Here is a 21,166-nt window from a genome sequence, read left to right as displayed (position 1 = left end):
AAGATGATGCAAACTGCAAACAGTTCACAGTTCACGGCCCCGTGCAGCTCAGTTGGTAGAGCATGGCGCTTGCAACACCAGGGTTGTGGGTTCGTCTCCCACGGGGGGCCAGTATGAAAATGTATGCACTCACTAACTGTAAGTCGCTCTGGATAAGAGCGTCTGCTAAATGACTATAAAAACTCAAACTAAAAAAAACAGTGAAATTCTCAAATTTCTCCACTAGAAAGCAGTCTTTAACAACCTACAGTACACTCTGGTTCATCACTACACAACAAATCTACTAACCGCAACAGAACAACTAACAGAATCGGCGTAATGATACACCACAGAGGGTAGCTGGTCTAGTTGAGTCTATTCTCTCTATAACTTTCCCGTTCTTCGCAGTGCACACCACTGAACAGCTCAAGCCTTAGAGCAATGAACCATTTGTTCGGATGGAGAAGGATTGCCAGACTGATGTTCATGCTGCTATATTTTGTCATTGATGGTATGTTAATTTTGTTGTTACTGATTTGCTGCACTAACTAAAATGGTATGTGGGAAATGATAGGTAAGTAGCCTAAACATTATCTATTTTTGCATGTTTGCTGTGTCTCCTGACAAGGGAGCCTAGACTAGCAGTCGTAGTGCGTGGAGCACAGACCGAATACGACTTTCCCTAACTGCATTCCCAACCCCGTCTCCCCCCAGTGTGTAACCAATCGCTAAGACTCATTTTAAAATAACGTTCCTCTCATATCCTCCTGTATCCTGTCATTAGACAAATATTTACAGTAAGGGATAGATAATGACAGAGTGTAGATTCTAAAACAGAGCTCTTTCATGCGAAGAAAGAGGCGTAGGCTATAAAAGTTTGCAATCTATACAGCAACTACAGAGAATGCCAATACTTTGATTCATATATTAACTTATGTGAAAGATTAATAATATTTTGGAAACAACAGGCTGACAACCTTTTATAATTATCTGAGACAAACTGTATCAAGTAATTTGAAACTCATTTGCCTTTCTATTTGCATTTTTGCAAACTGACAGAGCTTACAGGCTCATTGTGTTTAGGCTCACAGTGCCTAAACACTATGGATGTGATAAAACATGCACCTGTATGGTGTTGGGACTTGGGAATTCCCTCAACCATGTTGAATCATTGAAGGACAATGGACATGGCTTCATCCCCAAAATGAAGAAATCCTTTCATGGATATCAATATCTAAAAGTCATTAGGTAAAATGAACATTCAAACTCAGTGGTATTTAAGCTACATTCGAATGGGACGTTAGATTGTTCCCCTATAAACAGGAAATGTTGGTGGTTTCCTGTGATTATGTGTCACTGGTCAGCCCATCACAAGTGTGATGTTCCTCTGGTCATGCTGCTCTGTGTCTCAATATTAATTTAATCGTGTGGGACAACAAAGCTGGGTTTTTTAGGATGTAAGTGTCTCGCTTGAACGTCTTAACTGAGAATGAAGACATTCAAGAGCAATGATACTGTCATGGTTCATGTGGGGTCAAATGACATTATGAAGGGCAGCTCAGAACAGCTGAATATGGATTTTAAAGAACTGATTGGGTTTCTACTTGACACCAACAAACGCCCCATAATATCTGGCCCTCTGCCCTCCCTAAATCGTGGCATGAACGGTTCAGCAGACTTTTAGCCCTCCATAACTGGCTACGAGACTATTGCATCTCTGTGGGTGTAACATTTATTGACAATTTTGATACCTTCTGGAAAGAAAGCTCGTATTATAAGGAGGATGGGATCCACCTAAATCATGTGGGTTCCTGGATCCTTTCACAGCATTAGAAGGCACGTTGAGACAATGACTTATCAATGACTCAAGTCCAGCTCATTTAATCCCTACCACTGTGTCGCTGAGTTGTCATAATGCTTCAGCAAATGTACATCATCCTAGGGGCGTTAGAAGACACAATGAAATTACCTAATTTATGTCCCTCTTACTGCCCGGAATGCCTCTGCTGATCTTACAGCTATTGTATGCAGTAATCATATGCTTATGAACCAGAGTAATACTGTTAGCACTGAGGTGGTGTGCCCTAGTAGGAAGTCCACTGTGTGCAGCTCACCCTGCACTAATAAAAATAACCTGAGTATGTCTACCTCTGCTAACCTTCCCAGTAAAACAAGAAAAATAATCAAGCATCCCAGAAAAGGTTTAAAAATAGCCCACGTTAACATATGTACCTTAAGAAACAAGGTCCATGAAATCAATAATTTGTTAGTAACAGATGACGTTCATATTCTGACAATCTCTGAAACTCACTTAGATAATACATTTGATGATACAGTGGTAGCAATACAAGGTTATAACATTTACAGAAAATACAGAAATGCCAACGGGGGCGATGTTGCAGTGTATATTCAGAACTACATTCCTGTAAAGCTTAGAGAGGATCTCATGTTAAATACTGTTGAAGTAATATGGCTACAGGTTCACCTGCCTCACCTAAAGCCCATTCTGGTGGGAAGCTTCTATAGACCACCAAGTGCTAACAGTCAGTATCTGGATAACATGTGTGAAATGCTTGATTATGTACAGTATGTGATATCAATAGAGAAGTATACTTTCTGGGTGATTTAAATACTGACTGGCTTTCATCAGGCTGCCTACTCTTGAGAAAGCTTCAAACTGTAACTAGTGCCAGCAACCTGGTTCAGGTTATCAATCAACCTACCAGGGTAGTTACAAACAGTACAGGAATGAAATCATCAACATGTGTTGATCATATCTTTACTAATGCAAAAAATAAATAATTGAAAGCAGTATCCAGATCCATCGGATGTAGTGATCACAATATAGTAGCCATATCTACGAAAACCAAAGTTTGAAAGGCTGGGCCTTATATTGTGTACAATAGGTCCTATAATATGTTTTGTAGTGATTCCTATGTTGTTAATGTGAATAATTTTTGTTTGTCCGTGGTGTGTAATGACGAGCAACCAGACGCTGCACTTGACACATTTATGACAATGCTTATCCCATTTACTAATAAGCGTGCACCCATTACGAAAATGACTGTAAAAACTATTACATCCCCATGGATTGATGAGGAATTGAAAAATTGTATGGTTGCTGGCATGTCATGCCTAAATTTGCTAATGAGCAAATGAGATGGCAAATAGGTCTGGCTATACAACCGATTGGCAAACATACTGCAAATTGAGAAATCATGTGACTAAACTGAATAAAAAGAAGAAGAAACTACAATATGAAACAAAGACAAATGACATAAAGAATGATAGTAAAAAGCTTTGGAGCACCTTAAATACAATTTTGGCCAAAAAGGCAAACTCTGCTCCATCATTCATTGAATCAGATGGCTCATTCATCACAAAACCAACTGATATTGCCAACTACTTTAATTATTTTTTCATTGGCAAGATTAGCAAATGTAGGCATGACATGCCAGCAACAAGCGCTGACACTACATATCCAAGTATATCTGACCAAATTATGAAAGACAAGCATTGTAATTTTGAATTCCATAAAGTAAGTGTGAAAGAGGTGAAACATTTTATTATTGTCGATCAACAATGACAAGCCACCGGGGTCTGACAACTTGGATGGAAAATTACTGAGGATAATAGCGGACGATATTGCCACTCCTATTAGCCAAATATTAAATTTAAGCCTACTAGAAAGTGTGTGCCCTCAGGCCTGGAGGGAAGCAAAAGTTATTCCCCTGCCTAAGAATAGTAAAGCCCCCTTAACTGACTCAAATAGCCAACCAATCAGCCTGTTATCAACCCTTAGTCAACTTTGACCAGATAAAATGCTATTTTACAGTAAACAAATTGACAACAGACTTTCAGCACGCTTACAGGTAAGAACATTCATCAAGCACAGCACTTACACAAATAACTGATGATTGGCTGAGAGAAATGGATGATAAAAAGATTGTGGGGGCTGTTTTGTTAGACCTTAATGCGGCTTTTGACATTATCGATCACAGTCTGTTGCTGGAAAACTGATGTGTTATGGCTTTACACCCCCTGCTATATTGTGGATAAAGAGTTACCTGTCTAACAGGACACAGAGGGTGTTCTTTAATGGAAGCCTCTCTAACAAAATCCAGGTAGAATCAGGAATTCCCCAGGGCAGCTGTCTAGGCCCCTTACTTTTTTCAATCTTTACTAATGACATGCCACTGGCTTTGAGTAAAGCCAGTGTGTCTATGTATGCGGATGACTCAACAGTATACACGTCAGCTACCACAGCGACTGAAATGACAGCAACACTTAACAAAGAGCTGCAGTTAGTTTCAGAATGGGCGGCAAGGAATAAGTTAGCACTAAATATTTCAAAAACTAAAATCATTGTATTTGGGACAAATCATTCACTAAACCTCAACTAAATCTTGTAATGATTAATTTGGAAATTGAGCAAGTTGAGGAGACTAAATTGCTTGGAGTAACCCTGGATTGTAAACTGTCATAGTCAAAACATGTTGATACAACAGTAGCTAGGATGGAGAGAAGTCTGTCTATAATAAAGCGCTGCTCTGCATTCTTAACAGCACTATCAACAAGGAAGGTCCTACAGGCCTTAGTTTTGTCGCACCTGGACTACTGTTCAGTTGTGTGGTCAGGTGCCACAAAGAGGGACTTAGGAAAATTGCAATTGGCTCAGAACAGGGCAGCACGGCTGGCCCTTGGATGTACACAGAGAGCTAACATTAATAATATGCAAGTCAATCTCTCATGGCTCAAAGTGGAGGAGAGATTGACTTCATCACTACGTGTATTTGTGAGCGGTATTGACATGTTGAATGCACCGAGCTGTCTGTTTGAATTACTGGGGCACAGCTCGAACACCGATGCATACCCCACAAAAAATGCCAACAGAGGTCTCTTCACAGTCCCCAAGTCCAGAACAGACTATGGGAGGCGCACATAACTACATAGAGCCATGACTACATGAAACTCTATTCCACATCAAGTAACTCATGCCAGCAGCAAAATTAGATTTAAAAAAATACAGATAAAAATGCACCTTATCGAACAAGGGGGACTGTGAAGCAACACAAACATAGACACATGCATACAAACACAAGATACCATAAGCATTATACACACATGTACACATGGATTTTGTGTTAAAGATATGTGGTAGAGGCCTGAGGGCACACACTTAATATGATGTGAAATCTGTTATGAATGTAATGTAATGTTTTTTAAATGTATAACTGCCTTAATTTTGCTGGACCCCAAGAAGAGGATCTGCTACCTTGGCAGCAGTTAATGGGGATCCATAATAAATACAAATACAAATAAGAGCTACACTAAATAACCAAAAGTATGTGGACACCTGCTCGTCAAACATTTCCTTCCAAAATCATGGGCATTAATATGGAGTTGGTCCCCCCTTTGCCGCTATAACAGCCTCCACTATTGTGGGAAGGCTTTCCACTAGATGTTGGAATATTTCTGCGGGGACTTATTTCCATTTAGTCACAAGAGCAATAGTGAGGTTGGGCACTGATATTGGGCGATTAGTCCTGGCTCGCAGTCGGCGTTCCAATTCATCCCAAAGGTGTTCGGTGGAGTTGAGGTCAGGGCTCTGTGCAGTCCAGTCAAGTTCTTCCACACTGATCTCAACAAATCATTTCTGTATGGACCTCGCTTTGTGCATGGGGGCATTGTCATGTTCAAACAGGAAAGGGCCTTCCCCACACTGTTGCCACAAAGTTGGAAGCACAGAATTGTCTAGAATTTCATTGTATGCTGTAGTTTAAGATGTCCTTTCTCTGGAACTGAGGGGTCTAGCTCCTACCACGAAAAACAGCCCCAGACCATTATTCCTCCTCCAACAAACTTTACCGTTGGCACTATGCATTAGGGCAGATAGCGTTCTCCTGGCATCCGCCAAACCCAGATTAGTCCGTCGGACTGCCAGATGGTGAAGCGTGATTCATCATTCCAGAGAACGCGTTTCCACTGCTCGGACAGGTGGGACACCCCAACGACCACCAATCAGGAACATAAAGGACACCTGTGATTAGGGCATAAGGAGAGGAAAAACACAAAAACACACACAGGATACCTGTATCCGTAACACTCCCACCCTTAAAAGAGCAAACCACAAGGGTTTGCGACACACGTACCATCACAACACCAAAAATCCAAAGATCAACCGCATCCTGACGGCATAACAAAAAAAAGCCTAGTTCTTTAAACACGAGACAAAGCATCTGCCAACACATTATCCGACCCCTTTTTGTGGCGGATCTCCAAATTATAATTTTGTACTACAAGTGCCCAACGCATAAGGCGTTGGTTCTGGTTGTACATCCGGTGGAGAAAAGGGGTTATGGTCAGTATACACTATCACTGGTAATGCACTGGAACCAACATAAACTTTAATGTACTGCAGAGCTAATAACAAAGCTAGAGCTTCTTGCTCAATGGTGGAATAGTTTGTCTGACATTTGTTAAATTTCCGAGAAAAATAACAGACAGGATGGTCCACTCCACTGTGGTCCGGCTGCAGTAACACAGCACCAGCATCTCTGGCACTTGCATCTACCTCCAGTTTAAACGGCCGTTCAAAATCTGGCGCAGCAAGAACAGGGGTACTACATAAGAGTGCTTTAGCAGTGTTGAAAGCAGTATGACAATCTTCAGACCATACACATTTTCTTGCCGGACTGAGCAAATCCGTTAATGGAGCAACTACCGCAGAGACATTTTTACAGAAACTACGTTAGTAGCCAACCATCCGTAAAAAACAGCGTAGCTCTCTTCTGGTGGTAGGTGCGGGAAATGCGTTTATAGCTGAGACCTTGGCATCTACCGGGCGCACCTGACCATGGCCGACCTGTTTACCGAGATAAGTAACAGTGGCCTTCCCAAACTCGCACTTTGCTAAGTTCAGGGTTAGAGAAGCGGCTGCTAGACGTTCACACACTATCCTTAGAGTGTTAACATGATCAGACCACTCAGTTGAATAAATTACCAGATCATCAAGGTCAGCACTACAATTAGGAACTCCAGCCAATACTGTGTTAACCAGGCGTTGGAAAGTGGCTGGTGCGTTCCGCATCCCAAATGCCATGACAGCATGTTGTAGGAAGTAGTCTGGGGTCACAAAGGCAGAGATGTCGGAGGCACGTGAGGTTAACGGCACCTGCCAGTAACCTTTTAGAAGATCTAGTTTGGTTACATAAGTAGCAGCACCAACAGTGTCAATATAGTCATCCAGTCTGGGTAACGGGAACGAGTCGGGCACTTTGACAGCATTGACTTTTCGATAGTCCGTACATAACCTGGATGTCCCATCAGGTTTAGGAACCAGAATGCACGGAGAACTCCAAGGACTTGAACTTGGCATAGCCAGGTTATTCTCCAGCAAATAACCGACCTCATCCCTCATTATCTTTCTTTTAGAGACGTTGACACGATAAGCATGTTGCTTGATAGGTGCAGCGTTTCCAACATTAATGTTATGTTCTAACACATTTGTGCATGTAGGAACATCATTAAAAAGACATGGAAAGCTGTGTAATAGCCTCACAATATCATCTGCCTGTCCGTCCGTTAAATGAATCAGGCTTGACGGGAGAGACAGCAGCATCTCTGAATTGGGCAATCTAGCACACTGCTGCTGAGTATTGCGCAACTCCAAACCATCTCCGTCCACATCATTAACATGACCTCCCACTACAGCCGTAGCAGCAATAGAGACAGCCGACTCGAACAGTTTCTCTGCACTGTCTATCTGAGTGACGGGTCTGGTGTGGTACAGTGGGGAAAAAAGTATTTAGTCAGCCACCAATTGTGCAAGTTCTCCCACTTAAAAAGATGAGAGAGGCCTGTAATTTTCATCATAGGTACACGTCAACTATGACAGACAAATTGAGAAAAAAAAATCCAGAAAATCACATTGTAGGATTTTTAATGAATTTATTTGCAAATTATGGTGGAAAATAACTATTTGGTCACCTACAAACAAGCAAGATTTCTGGCTCTCACAGACCTGTAACTTCTTCTTTAAGAGGCTCCTCTGTCCTCCACTCGTTACCTGTATTAATGGCACCTGTTTGAACTTTTTATCAGTATAAAAGACACCTGTCCACAACCTCAAACAGTCACACTCCAAACTCCACTATGGCCAAGACCAAAGAGCTGTCAAAGGACACCAGAAACAAAATTGTAGACCTGCACCAGGCTGGGAAGACTGAATCTGCAATAGGTAAGCAGCTTGGTTTGAAGAAATCAACTGTGGGAGCAATTATTAGGAAATGGAAGACATACAAGACCACTGATAATCTCCCTCGATCTGGGGCTCCATGCAAGATCTCACCCCGTGGGGTCAAAATGATCACAAGAACGGTGAGCAAAAATCCCAGAACCACACGGGGGGACCTAGTGAATGACCTGCAGAGAGCTGGGACCAAAGTAACAAAGCCTACCATCAGTAACACACTACGCCGCCAGGGACTCAAATCCTGCAGTGCCAGACGTGTCCCCCTGCTTAAGCAAGTACATGTCCAGGACCGTCTGAAGTTTGCTAGAGTGCATTTTGATTATCCAGAAGAGGATTGGGAGAATGTCATATGGTCAGATGAAACCAAAATAGAACTTTTTGGTAAAAACTCAACTCGTCGTGTTTGGAGGACAAAGAATGCTGAGTTGCATCCAAAGAACACCATACCTACTGTGAAGCATGGGGGTGGAAACATCATGCTTTGGGGCTGTTTTTCTGCAAAGGGACCAGGACGACTGATCCGTGTATAGGAAAGAATGAATGGGGCCATGTATCGTGAGATTTTGAGTGAAAACCTCCTTCCATCAGCAAGGGCATTGAAGATGAAACATGGCTGGGTCTTTCAGCATGACAATGATCCCAAACACACCGCCCGGGCAACGAAGGAGTGGCTTCGTAAGAAGCATTTCAAGGTCCTGGAGTGGCCTAGCCAGTCTCCAGATCTCAACCCCATAGAAAATCTTTGGAGGGAGTTGAAAGTCTGTGTTGCCCTGCGACAGCCCCAAAACATCACTGCTCCAGAGGAGATCTGCATGGAGGAATGGGCCGAAATACCAACAACAGTGTGTGAAAACCTTGTGAAGACTTACAGAAAACGTTTGACCTGTGTCATTGCCAACAAAGGGTATATAACAAAGTATTGAGAAACTTTTGTTATTGACCAAATACTTATTTTCCACCATAATTTGCAAATAAATTCATTAAAAATCCTACAATGTGATTTTCTGGATTTTTTTAAATTTATTTTGTCTGTCATAGTTGACGTGTACCTATGATGAAAATTACAGGCCTCTCTCATCTTTTTAAGTGGGAAAACTTGCACAATTGGTGGCTGACTAAATAATTTTTTCCCCCACTGTATATACACTTACACATACATACACATATATATATACACATACATACATACATACATACATACATACATACATACATATATACATATCCTTTAAAAATATATATATTTCCCTTTATTACTTAAATTAAACTAATTCTTTATAATGCTTTTAAACATTAAGGGACTCAAACCCAACAACTTTATAATGCTTTTACACACTAAGGGACTCAAACTCAACAACTTTATAATGCTTTTACACACTAAGGGACTCAAACCCAACAACTTTATAATGTAAACCAATTCTAGCCAACAGTTGCCAACCATTATTGGGTGTCACTCCCAACTACAATGGTATCATCTTGTACCCCAGTCAGGACATTCCATCACGTACTCATTCTAAGATTAACACCAGTGGCCCCCCATCCTTCCTGGCACTCAGACTTTCTGGCACCAAGAGTGGCCTATACTAATGGATTGACCTCATTCCTAAAACCCTGTATAAACACGTCATATCAACAACAATAATTTCCTCACCTCTTCCACACTCACTTTACGGAATTCAATAGTACAATACTTGTCTTTCATAATTTGGTCAGACATACTTGGATATGTAGTGCAGCGTTTGTTGCTGGCATGTCATGCCTAAGTTTGCTTATCTTGCCAATTAAAAAGTAATTAAAGTAGTTGGCAATATCAGTGGGTTTTGTGATGAATTTGCCATCTGATTCAATGAATGATGGAGCCGAGTTTGCCTTTTTTCCCAAAATTGTATTTAAGGTGCTCCAACGCTTTTTACTATCATTCTTTATATCATTTATTTTTGTTTCATAGTCTAGTTTCATTTTATTTTTATTTAGTTTAGTCACATGATTTCTTAATTTGCAGTACATTTGCCAATTGATTGGGCTGACAGACTTATTTGCCATACCTTTTGCCGCATTTCTCTCAACCTTACAATTTTTCAATTCCTCATCAATCCAAGGGGATTTAACAGTTTTTGCAGTCATTTGGGTGGCTGATTATTAGTAACTGGAATAAGCAATTTCATAAATGTATCAAGTGCAGCGTCTGGTTGCTCCTCATTACAAACCACAGACCAGCAAATATTCTTTACATCATCAACATAAGAATCACTACAAAACTTATTGTATGACCTCTTATACACTATATTAGGCCCATCCTTTGACACTTTGGGTTTCCTAGATATGGCTACTATATTGTGATCACTACATCCTATGGATTTGGATAGTGCTTTAATGCAAATTTAACGCAGTATCCAATACATGCTGATGATTTCATTCCTGTGATATTTGTAACTACCCTGGTAGGTTGACTGACAACCTGAACCAGGTTGCAGACACTGGTTACAGTTTGACATTTTTTCTTGAGTGTGCAGCTTGATGAAAGCCAGTCAATATTTAAATCACCCAGAAAATATTGATTGTTTTAAATGCTTTACTGGGAAGCTTATCAGAAGTAGACTTGCTCATGTTATTTATATTGGAGCTGATAGTGCATGTTGAGCTGCACACAGTGGACTTCCTACTAGGGCATACTGCCATATGCACATGATTACTGCATACAATAGCTGCAGGATCAACAGAGGTATTCAGGGCAGTTAGGGGGACATAAATTAAGTTACTTACATTGTGTTTGCCAATGCCCCTGGGATAATGTACATTTGATGCAGCATTATGACGACTCATTGTCACAATGGTAGGGATTAACTGAGCTGGTCTTGGGTCATTGAGAAGTACTTGTCTTAACGCAGTCTTGACATTTGTGGACAGAGTCCAGGAGCCAAGATGATTTGGATGGACTCCGTTATTCCTGTATAGTATCTTCTCTTTCCAGAAGGTGTCAAAGTTATCTATAAAAGTGATTCCAACAGAGCTACAGTAATATTTTAGCCAGATGTGTAATGCCAGTAGTCTGTTGAATCGTGGGTTGTGTTGGACTGAGCTGAGCTGTGTCTGGCACTGCTGGGTTGAGCTGGGTTGGTTTTGGCACCGCCGGGCTGAGCTGGTCTGGGTCTTGCACCGCTTGGCTCGGACATGTTGGTAGGGGCTGGAGATGTCTGTGTCTGGAACAGTTGAGATGAGATTGGCCTCCTCTCTCTCCTTGGAGATGCGGGGAGGTGGGGGGGCTCTGTTGCTGGCCTGGTATGATTGTGGAACTCTGCCTAACGTGGCATCCTTCAGGTCCTTGACAAAGATTCTAACTCCCTCATTGTCCAGGTGTACATGGTCTTACAAGTGCACACATTTCAGGGTGTGGTGGTGAGAGATGCTGACATTTGGCAGTGAGGAGCAGTTCCATGGTGATTTTATGGTTGACATTTTGGATAATTTGCCAGGGGAGATCTTTCCTTGGTAGAAGGGTGGATATAATAATGTTTCTCCTTGGGAACAGGGTGTGTGCTTTCTCTGCCACCTATCTCACTTCCTCAGCCACTCCTTCTCCTTTTGTGCGCAGGTCATTTGTCCCAGTATGTGAAGCAAGGTTGTCAGGATTTTCCAGCTTGACTTGGTACAGGAGTTGTAGTGCACTGTCAGTAGTGGGACACCAGAATTTAGCCGTCTGGTGTCTGGGGAATAATCTCCTATCTTCCAGATACTTCCCATTAGAGTATATCAGAACTGCTGTTTTGGGAAGTATCCTGGGTTGAACTGGATCCTGTCCTCTGGAGGTGTGTTTGGCTGAACATGGTCAGACTGGTGGGAGGTTGGCGAGGCAGGGTATGCTGCGGCAGGCTGGGAGGTTGGCAGGTCGGGGTGGACCCTAAGAGGCTGAGGGCTTGTGAGGCAGATGGGGTGAAGGCTCCAATGGGCTCAGGGGTATCTGGGCTTCTACCAGGGTGATGGGCTGCTCTGTTGGTGGCGTAGTCATTTGCTGCTGACGGAGGGCATCGATGTCCCTCTCTCTCTGCTGCAGCTCCACCATTACCACACACAGCTCATCTTGGAGGGCATCATTGGACTGTGTCATTTGTTCAGTGTACTCTCTTAGGTGTTCTATTGAACCACGGTTCCTCAACTCTTCCATCAGCTTCTGGACAGTGTCACATTCTTGTTGTTTGCTCTCCCTAAATTCTGTGATCTCCACTTCAAGTAGGGAGAGACAGTTCTGGATTTGTTTCACCGATAATGTTTAGTGTGCACACAGCTGCTACAGTTAAGGGAGGGAGTGATGTACTGTGGGCCTCCTGTTTTGAAGCCAAGGTTTAGGGAGTTGCAGGCATTGTTAATGGAGACATGCCATTTTTTAGTTCATCATCCACTAGAGGTTTCACAATGTCGAACTCTTCTTCAAATAGCTCTAGACTTGTTTTTCTCAAATGTACTCTTCCTCGAAATCATTTGAAATAGGATATATAATACTAGATATTAGGAGCTCATAATTTTACCAGCTGCTCTTGGAACATGGAACAATAACTCAATAACTCATAACTGTTGTTTTGAAATTCTCTGTCATTTTCCATTGATAAACATATTTCCCTACAAAAATAATTGCAGTTGTGCAGTTGCACATGCTGTTTTATTATATGGCTACTGCAATAGCTGCATCCATAATAACACAGTTACAGTCACTTTTGTAACTGCAGGGTTAATGTTATATTATACAATTCAGTAATTGTGTAGTGCAGGGGTAGGGAACCCTGTTCCTGGAGTGCCGCAGGTACTACATGATTTTGTTCCAACTAGGCACCACACCCAACTGAGCTAATGTTTCAGTTCAGTGATTGCCTAAATTCAACACACCTGTCCTAAATCACAAACGTGAATAGGAAGCGGCACTCCAGGATCAGGGTTGCCTACCCCTGGTGTAGTGGTTATGTCCTAACTCTGGTTATTTTGCAGTTATACTGCAATTGCTGCATTCAAAATAACCATTACACTGCAAATACTGTAACTGCAGTTTCACAATTGCAATTAATTACAAGTTGATAGCATAGCCAGTGCTTTGTTGTAATTATTGTCAGTTTTACTGTTACAGTTGCCAGCTGCAGAAACCCCCCTGAAACGTTGCCATTTTTATTTTTAAACAGTTTTTCTTCTCATAAGTCGCTGTCTGTGTGTTGTCTATCCTCTGTTACTATGGCTGGGCTGAGAAGTATGTTTATCCTAAATGAACAGGACTTTGGTATGTGAGTATGTGCTATCACCACAATGTTCATCGTCTCATCACCGATTTGCATAGTTCATTTGCTTAGAGAATGTGAAAACAATGTAGAAAAAGTACTGTAGTTACACTCCTTGGCCTACCCACCCATGCAAAATAGCTTCCTTTTCCCAGTGCAATTTCACTTTCACTTTTAGAAATCCAAAGACCCCTATCAGGTCTACATTAATCCGACAACTGTAAGAATTATAGAGTCACGAGTAGACCTTTAGCATTACTGAGAACGTTTCTGTTCACTGCAGTGAAAAGTATTAATTGCAGTGGAAACGTATTTCACCACATAGGTCTGCGTGTGAGACGGGACTCCTGTACGCAGGGAAGAGTGTGTGGGGCTACTTCTCAGTTGCTATAAACCACTGACGTGACAGAAAAAGGCAGACCACATGATGTGACAGACTGATGGGAAAGGAAACGAGTCTGTGTTCACAAGCAGAGACACAGTCACATTTCATATAGACTATTTATACAGTTCACTATAGAAGGACAAATACATTATGTTCGTATGGTGTGCATGAGTTTTCTTCTATCCACCTGTAGAACTAATACTGAAAAGTTGTTACTGTACAAGCCCAATAATATGCTGTTGGGCCTATTAGCCATAAACCAGATTATTGAGCTAATGACCTGGGTAACCTAATGCCTAATTGAGCCCACCTGCCGCACACATTAAGCCTTTGTCTCCTCAGAGGATGTGACACTGAAACATTTGTTCTACCTTACTCAAGGCGTAAAACCATAGCCGCGGGAAGTAGGGGTGCTGAGGGTGCTGCAGCACCCCCAGAAAAATCAGAAGGAAAAAATATTAATGTATTGTTTGCACAAAAGTAGTACAGTGGACCTTTAATAGTCCTGCATTAGCGGACCGATATAGCTGTCTGCACCGCGGCCAAAAATCGCAGCACCCCCATCCCCAAACTACTTCCTGCGGCAATGCCTAAAACCTTCCAATCTTTTGCAGTTAGCACTTTTTTATTTAGGAATATTATTGACAGCGGTTTAAAGTACTTAAGTAAAAATACTTTAAAGTACTACTTAAGTAGTTTTTGAGGGTATCTGTAATTTACTTTACTATTTACATTTTTGACACCTTTTACTTTTACTTAACTACATTCCTAAATAAAATAATGTACTTTTTACTCCATACATTTTCCCTGACACCCAAAAGTACTCATTACATTTTGAATGCTTAGCAGGACAAAAAAATTGTCCAATTCACACACTTATCAAGAGAACATGCCTGGTCATCCCTACTGCCTCTGATCTGGCGGACTCACTAAACACAAATGCTTAGTTTGTAAATTATGTCTGAGTGTTGGAGTGTGGCCCTGGCTATCCGTAAATTAAAAAAACAAGAAAATCGTGCCATCTGGTTTGTTTAATATAAGGAATTTGAAATGATTTATAGCAATTGTATTTACTTTTGATAATTAAGTAGATTTAAAACAAAATACTTTTAGACTTTTACTCAAGTAGTATTTTACTGAGTCATTTTTTATTAAGGTATTTACTTTCAATCAAGTATGACAATTGGGCACTTTTTCCACCACTGATTATTGATATACATTACTTCTGTCTAGATAATTACATTTGAGCAATTTAGCAGATAATCAGAATATTTTTGCAGTGTCCATATGTACAGAATTCCTGCCTCTTTCCTACTGCTAGTAGGACAGCCATCATGCCCCTGATCTCTTTTTCTGTGTTGTCAACACAAAACCTTGTTTCAACAAATAAGACATAGGCTAACGCCTACATTAGTCCTCTATCATGCTGCAATGTTCCTCTGACCCTGAAATTCATAGGATACAATCTAGGCTATTTAAGAGGCGGTAGTGGAAAATTATATTGGGTGGTAATGAGTCTCCCGAGTGGCGCAGTGGTGTAAGGCACTGCATCGCAGTGCTAGCTGTGCCACTAGAGATCCTGGTTCGAATCCAGACTCTGTCGTAGCAGGCCGCGACCGGGAGACCAATGGGGCGGCGCACAATTAACCACTGTCGTCCAGGGTAGGAGAGGGAATGGCCGGCAGGGATGTAGCTCAGTTGGGAGAGCATGGCGTTTGCAACGCCAGGGGTTGTGGGTTTGATTCCCACGGGGGGCCAGTATGAAAATCTATGCACTCACTTAACTGTAAGTTGCTCTGAATAAGAGTGTCTACTAAAATGTAATGAAATATCTCTGTAAAGTCATGTGATATCCTTGACTTTTATTTTGGGGGAAAAACAACAGTTAATTGGGGAAGAACTTTCCTCACTCAGAGAATACATTTCCATGTGAACTTAATTTCTGATAAAACAAACTACTAGTCCGAACAATTATTTCCTGACCCCAACCATCACATTAGGCCTGTAAATAACTAAGAAGGACTGTGATACTCAAGTCAGTAGTGTCATTGCAGGCGACTACATTGCAGACGTGCAGCAAAAATGAACTAATGATTGAATGTCATTGTCATCTTCAGTGCAGTCTGGCATCAGATCACAATATCATATGGACGCGGTTACTGACATGTTAAACACTTATCCAGGTATTGTGAGATTTAGTCTGTGACTGTTTTACAGTCCCCCTAGAATACTGCTATTGTGTTGATATTGAGTCTATCTCTGTCCACAGTGCTCTGTGCTTCCCAGCAAACAGTCCAGTCTGAGACTCAGCACGTAAAAGGTGTCGTGGGACAGTCTTTCTCTTTTCCAGAGAGGGTGATCAAGTCTGGCAATTTACTTTATGGAGACCTTGGCACTATTGCAAATGTGTACCCTGGTAAAGAAGGCAATATCACCCTTGAGAAGAGATTTAAAAAACGCCTCCACTTGAACAATGTTACAAGATACTTCACCCTGTCAGACCTTCAGATAGACGATGCTGGGGTTTATTCTGTGGAGAATACAGATGGAGGAAAAAAACAAAAGTTTGAGCTCACTGTATACAGTAAGTGTGTGTGTGTGTGTGTGTGTGTGTGCTGTTTGTTACAAAAACATTAAATATAGCTTCCAATTCCAGAATATTCATAATTTTTCTTCCAGATGTTGTTTCCAAACCTCAGGTGACGGAGTGTGACAGCAGTTCCTGTAGTGTGGTGTGTTCTGTCGACAACGAAAAAGAGGTAACATTGACCTTGTACAGGGGAGAGGAAATACTAAACCAGACCAGCAGTCCTAACCTCACCACCGATCTATCTCTCCGTTTGGAGGTAGAGGGAAATAACTACAACTGTGTGTCTGCTAACCCTATCAGCAATGAGACAGTTCATGTCCCAATATGTTGCACCGAAGATGGTCATCCTAATGATGCAGGTTAGAGCAATTTTGAATTAAAGCCATCCAGAAAATAGCAATTACCAAGTGAAAGTTAAGTGTAGTTGAGCTTATTCAAAACATATTTACACTAATAATTGCCTTGTGTTTTATTTATTTCAGACAGTGATGAGAGGAATCGGGGTATGCTTATTATTGCTGTAATCTGTGTTTTGGTTGCCTCAGGGCTGGTTGGACTTGCAATCTATCTAAAGAAGAGTAGAAATGGACACTCACAAGGCAGGTATTTCTCTTTTTGGGGAGTGACCTCACACCTCTAAGTGACTACCTTTTAATTTATTTTTTATTTTATTTTTTTACTATCAAGGGTATTGTTTTGGAAAAGGTAGTAAATGTTTTCTTGAACACAGGATGCAGGTCAAATGAAGTGCCATATCTTCCACACTTCCTCTGCTTGGTCAGACAGTGTCATTATCTCAGACAACTTCTCTAAATGTTGAAAATGCAGAAGGCACACACACACACTCTCTGACAATGATTACTGGCTTATCTGACACCAAAAAGACTGCAAGCACAGAGACCGGTACCCATAGTAACAAATGAGTCCTGAGTGTTTACAGAACCTGTCCTGGGGCTGAGTGTCTGTATGTCTCTGTCAGTTAGTCACACCTCACCGTAGGACATATATTTACTTTCCTTTATTTGTCTTCATAGATTCATCTGAAAGAGTGAAAGATGATATTCAGTATGCAACGATAACTCCTAAAAAACGAACAGATAATCAGGTTAGTAAAAAAGCTACAGGCTGATAGACAATACAGAAGCTTTTGCAGCCCACATGACAACAACTGTAGGCTTTAGCTCTGTGCCAGTGGGTTAATGTGGTTTTGAGTTGCACAGACCACCTAAGTCTGATACCCGGCCTGATGTCATTGCAACCAGTTTTGCCCATATGATATGGTTGGGTTGCACAATGAGAAGCCACACAGCACATATGGTATACAGTAATGCCTTTATTGGAAGTGATGCAGACAATTACATTGATGGAAGTTACAATCTATCTGCAATATGAAAGCTTATCTACCCCCTAGAAAAAAAGAAAAAAGAAAGTATTTTACAGTGGACTTTTAAAGCTTGGCTTCGTGGTTCCTCCCACTAGCTTCAAGAAAGATCCTAGATGTGTTGTGTTGACAGTTGAGTTACCTACTGCAGAAAAATTAGTATGGAGAAGAGCGCATCAGGCGCAAAGTTTCTAATAAAGAAGCATAAGATCCTTTCTTATTTTTGTTTCTTTCCCACCCCTTTTCTCTCCCCTCTCTCTGCCCCCTTTTCCCTGTCCCTCTTTCTCGGTCCCTCTCCGCCCTTCCCACCCCTACCTCCCTCCCTCTCCCTGCCTAGGAGGAGCGAACCAGTATACCACAACCGGAGTCACGTAGAGACAACCCGGAACTGACATCAGTTTATGATACACTCCTGTTACATCGCATGGCTGCCAGCAGAGATGTTGACACAGCATGAAGGAGGAAAATGGGAAGTCAATGAGAGGCCGACATGACAACTCACATCTAGGAGAGGACGGTATATCATAAAGAGGACGTTGAAACAAAATGAAAGTAAAAAATATATTCACGCAGAAAACCCTTTAGAGGCACAGTTGTTATGGGAGAAAACCTGTTGCGCTGATATTATAATTTCAAGCTTTCTTTGTAGGACATTCTCACAGACCTTCTTTCAAAGAGCTGTCTCAATGACATCCACTGATACGGACCAATTCAATAGCTATGCATTGAGTTAGTAGCAGGATCAAGATAATCCTTCTTTTCAACGGTCTTTTGTCCCAAATCCCAATGTATAGTTTAAAACAATTGGAACCTATCTTTTAATCCAATTCACTAGTGTGTTTGCTATGCTACTGCTGGGTGTCACGATCGTTGACTGAAGACACGGACCAAGGCGCATCGTGATAGAAGATCCCACCAAGACTAGTGCAAAACAGGCTGCCTAAGTATGGTCCCCAATCAGAGACAATGAGCTACAGCTGCCTCTGATTGGGAACCACCCTGGCCAACATAGATCAAACGATCTAGAACAAAAACATAGAAAAACTAAACATAGCAAATCCACACCCTGGCTCAACATTTAAGAGTCCCCAGAGCCAGGGCGTGACACTGGGCCAAAGCTTAATTTCAGTACTGTCTGTTTTGTTGTTTAAATGTAGGTGCCTCCCCTGTATCTTTTTATAGCTGGTCATTGTTTAGCTTGCCAGTGGATAGCAGCTGTGTACATTTTATAAAAAGAGCAGGCATTTGAGATACTGCTTAGAAGCAATGGCTGTTAGGCTACTTTAGAAACAAAAGGTCCATAGATTAATTTTTTCCTTTCACCGTGTATGTTGTATTGAAACACGTCTGAGGGTAGATCTTGATTTGCCGTTTGATCTTGAGTGACATTTTCCTCTTCTTATCGCTTTTCGCAAAATGTTGGTCTAGGCTCAATTGTAGCTCTTAATTAGCTTGTTTCGTTTAATATGATGTCCCTATCTATGTAGCACATCCTCCCTTAAGAATACAATCACTCCCTCCTGCAGACTCATGCAGACACTGTACACTCTCCTTGTATCAGAGCATGTGCCTGCACAGATTACTGTGACCCGAAAATAACAAATCTGTCGATACCATAGTAAGTTGTTTCACTGTAGGCTATTTCATTTTTATACTACTCTATTTCAGAGTAGTTACTGAGACTGAATATGAAGATATAATTAACTTTTCACTATTTTAAAATAATCTCTTGACTTATTCAAACTGAGCTTCAATATATTAAGTCAAAGACTTACCAATTCATTTCATTTAAAGTCATAAAATGTGTATATTTCGTGATGTTTAACAGTCATCAATACATCAATACCCATGCTTGAAATATATACATGTTTTACATACCCTATCACAACCCAAAATATGATGGTAGATTACTCTATTCCCCATTTATGTTTTTGTTGTCAGAATACCTGTGTAAACTGTCATTCCTTGAAGCCATAGCTGCTTCTATGAGTTTAAGAGTGGCAACATTTCTCTAGAGACATTTCTCCAGAAACACAACTCCAGATTGTGGTTTTAATGAAGCCTACTTCTAGGGTCAAATAGGAGGGACCGCTGTAATTGTTTGGTGGATTCTCTATTTAGTGAGTTTAAGTGTATGTGACCTTTTGCCCTGTCACTTTGCATGCCAGGCAGCTGTACATTTCAAATTTGAAAACAATTATGACTGTAAACAGTGAATTACTCACTTTTTATTTTAAAATCCCAAAAAAATTCAAGCATTGTTTAGCGAACTTTATGTCCAATCCTTTTCCCCCATCTAGTGGTTGAATGTTTTTATATTTCAGTATACTGTATACTGAACATAATAATGCACAATGTTTTGCTCTGAGACAGTGGACTGTAAATTGTGTAAGTGTAGCTTAAATCATGTGTGTGTGTGTGTGTGTGTGTGTGTGTGTGTGTGTGTGTGTGTGTGTGTGTGTGTGTGTGTGTGTGTGTGTGTGTGTGTGTGTGTGTGTGTGTTGTGGTAGAGTGTAATAATATGTTGTGTTATGAACTGTTTTATTTTGTATGTAATTGCGTAATCGTGATTGGACCCCAGGAATAAATGTTATGTAATTTTCCACAAAGTTCAGATTGCGCAATGTTGTAATTTGTTAAACTCCAATGTTTCGTTACAGGAAATGAGTAACATTCCTGTATAAAACGCACATTCGCTTTCAGTCAGTAGCAGCATGGACAAAGTGGTAAGTACTTTTACACTTTTAATTTGATTCCCCATCTATAGCATAGCTACACGAAGTGACGTTTTCAAATAAAACCACGGAAGTGGGGTACGGAAGAAATGTTTCCCCGTTGAAAGCAGTTCATCCAAGCCTGAATTCAAGAAATAACGACACACATAGTTAGTTTACACTTTTTGTATTATAACTGGATTATAGGTCCCGTCTATCTACCCTGAGTGGGTGAAAACGCGCTTTGGTGATGAAATTTAACTTCCTTACGGTATAAAATACATTTGACCAAGACAAATATGATTATTCATGTTGTGAATCGTTCAGTGTGGTCTTTTTCTAACATATCATTAATATTATTATTTATTTTTTAAAGTCGGATTTCGTAACTTCATGCATCAGATAATAAGCACCGAACTCTGTTGACAGAGCGGTGGCGCTTTCTCGCAGTAACTTTTGAGGTGTGGTGGTCCTCTACAAAGTTGTTTCCGCTGGTCGCAAAAAGCTACATTAACATGAAACCAGCTGAAATAAATGTAAAAGACATTTCACACGGATATGCTTGTTTTTGTACTAAAATATGAAAATATTACATCACGTCATGT

General features: G+C 41.0%; 1 protein-coding gene across 1 annotated transcript; it reads left to right on the top strand.

Annotated features, from left to right (window-relative positions):
- The first annotated feature begins 349 nt into the window (after window positions 1-349).
- On the top strand, window positions 350-20,121 carry LOC311116798 (SLAM family member 9-like). Its single transcript, XM_084191833.1, has 6 exons — window positions 350-490; window positions 16,146-16,460; window positions 16,556-16,825; window positions 16,949-17,065; window positions 17,501-17,571; window positions 18,185-20,121. Exons 1-6 carry the CDS (start codon window positions 421-423, stop codon window positions 18,302-18,304), a joined length of 963 nt encoding a protein of 320 aa, XP_084047959.1. The 5' UTR covers window positions 350-420; the 3' UTR covers window positions 18,305-20,121.
- Window positions 20,122-21,166: the final 1,045 nt, after the last annotated feature.

The sequence above is a fragment of the Coregonus lavaretus genome (genome assembly GCF_964263955.1).
Source record: "Coregonus lavaretus genome assembly, contig: HAP1_SCAFFOLD_5625, whole genome shotgun sequence".
Lineage (NCBI taxonomy): Eukaryota > Metazoa > Chordata > Actinopteri > Salmoniformes > Salmonidae > Coregonus > Coregonus lavaretus.
The sequence above is the reverse complement of the archived record's forward strand: the minus strand, read 5'-3'. Positions and strand labels throughout refer to the sequence as shown.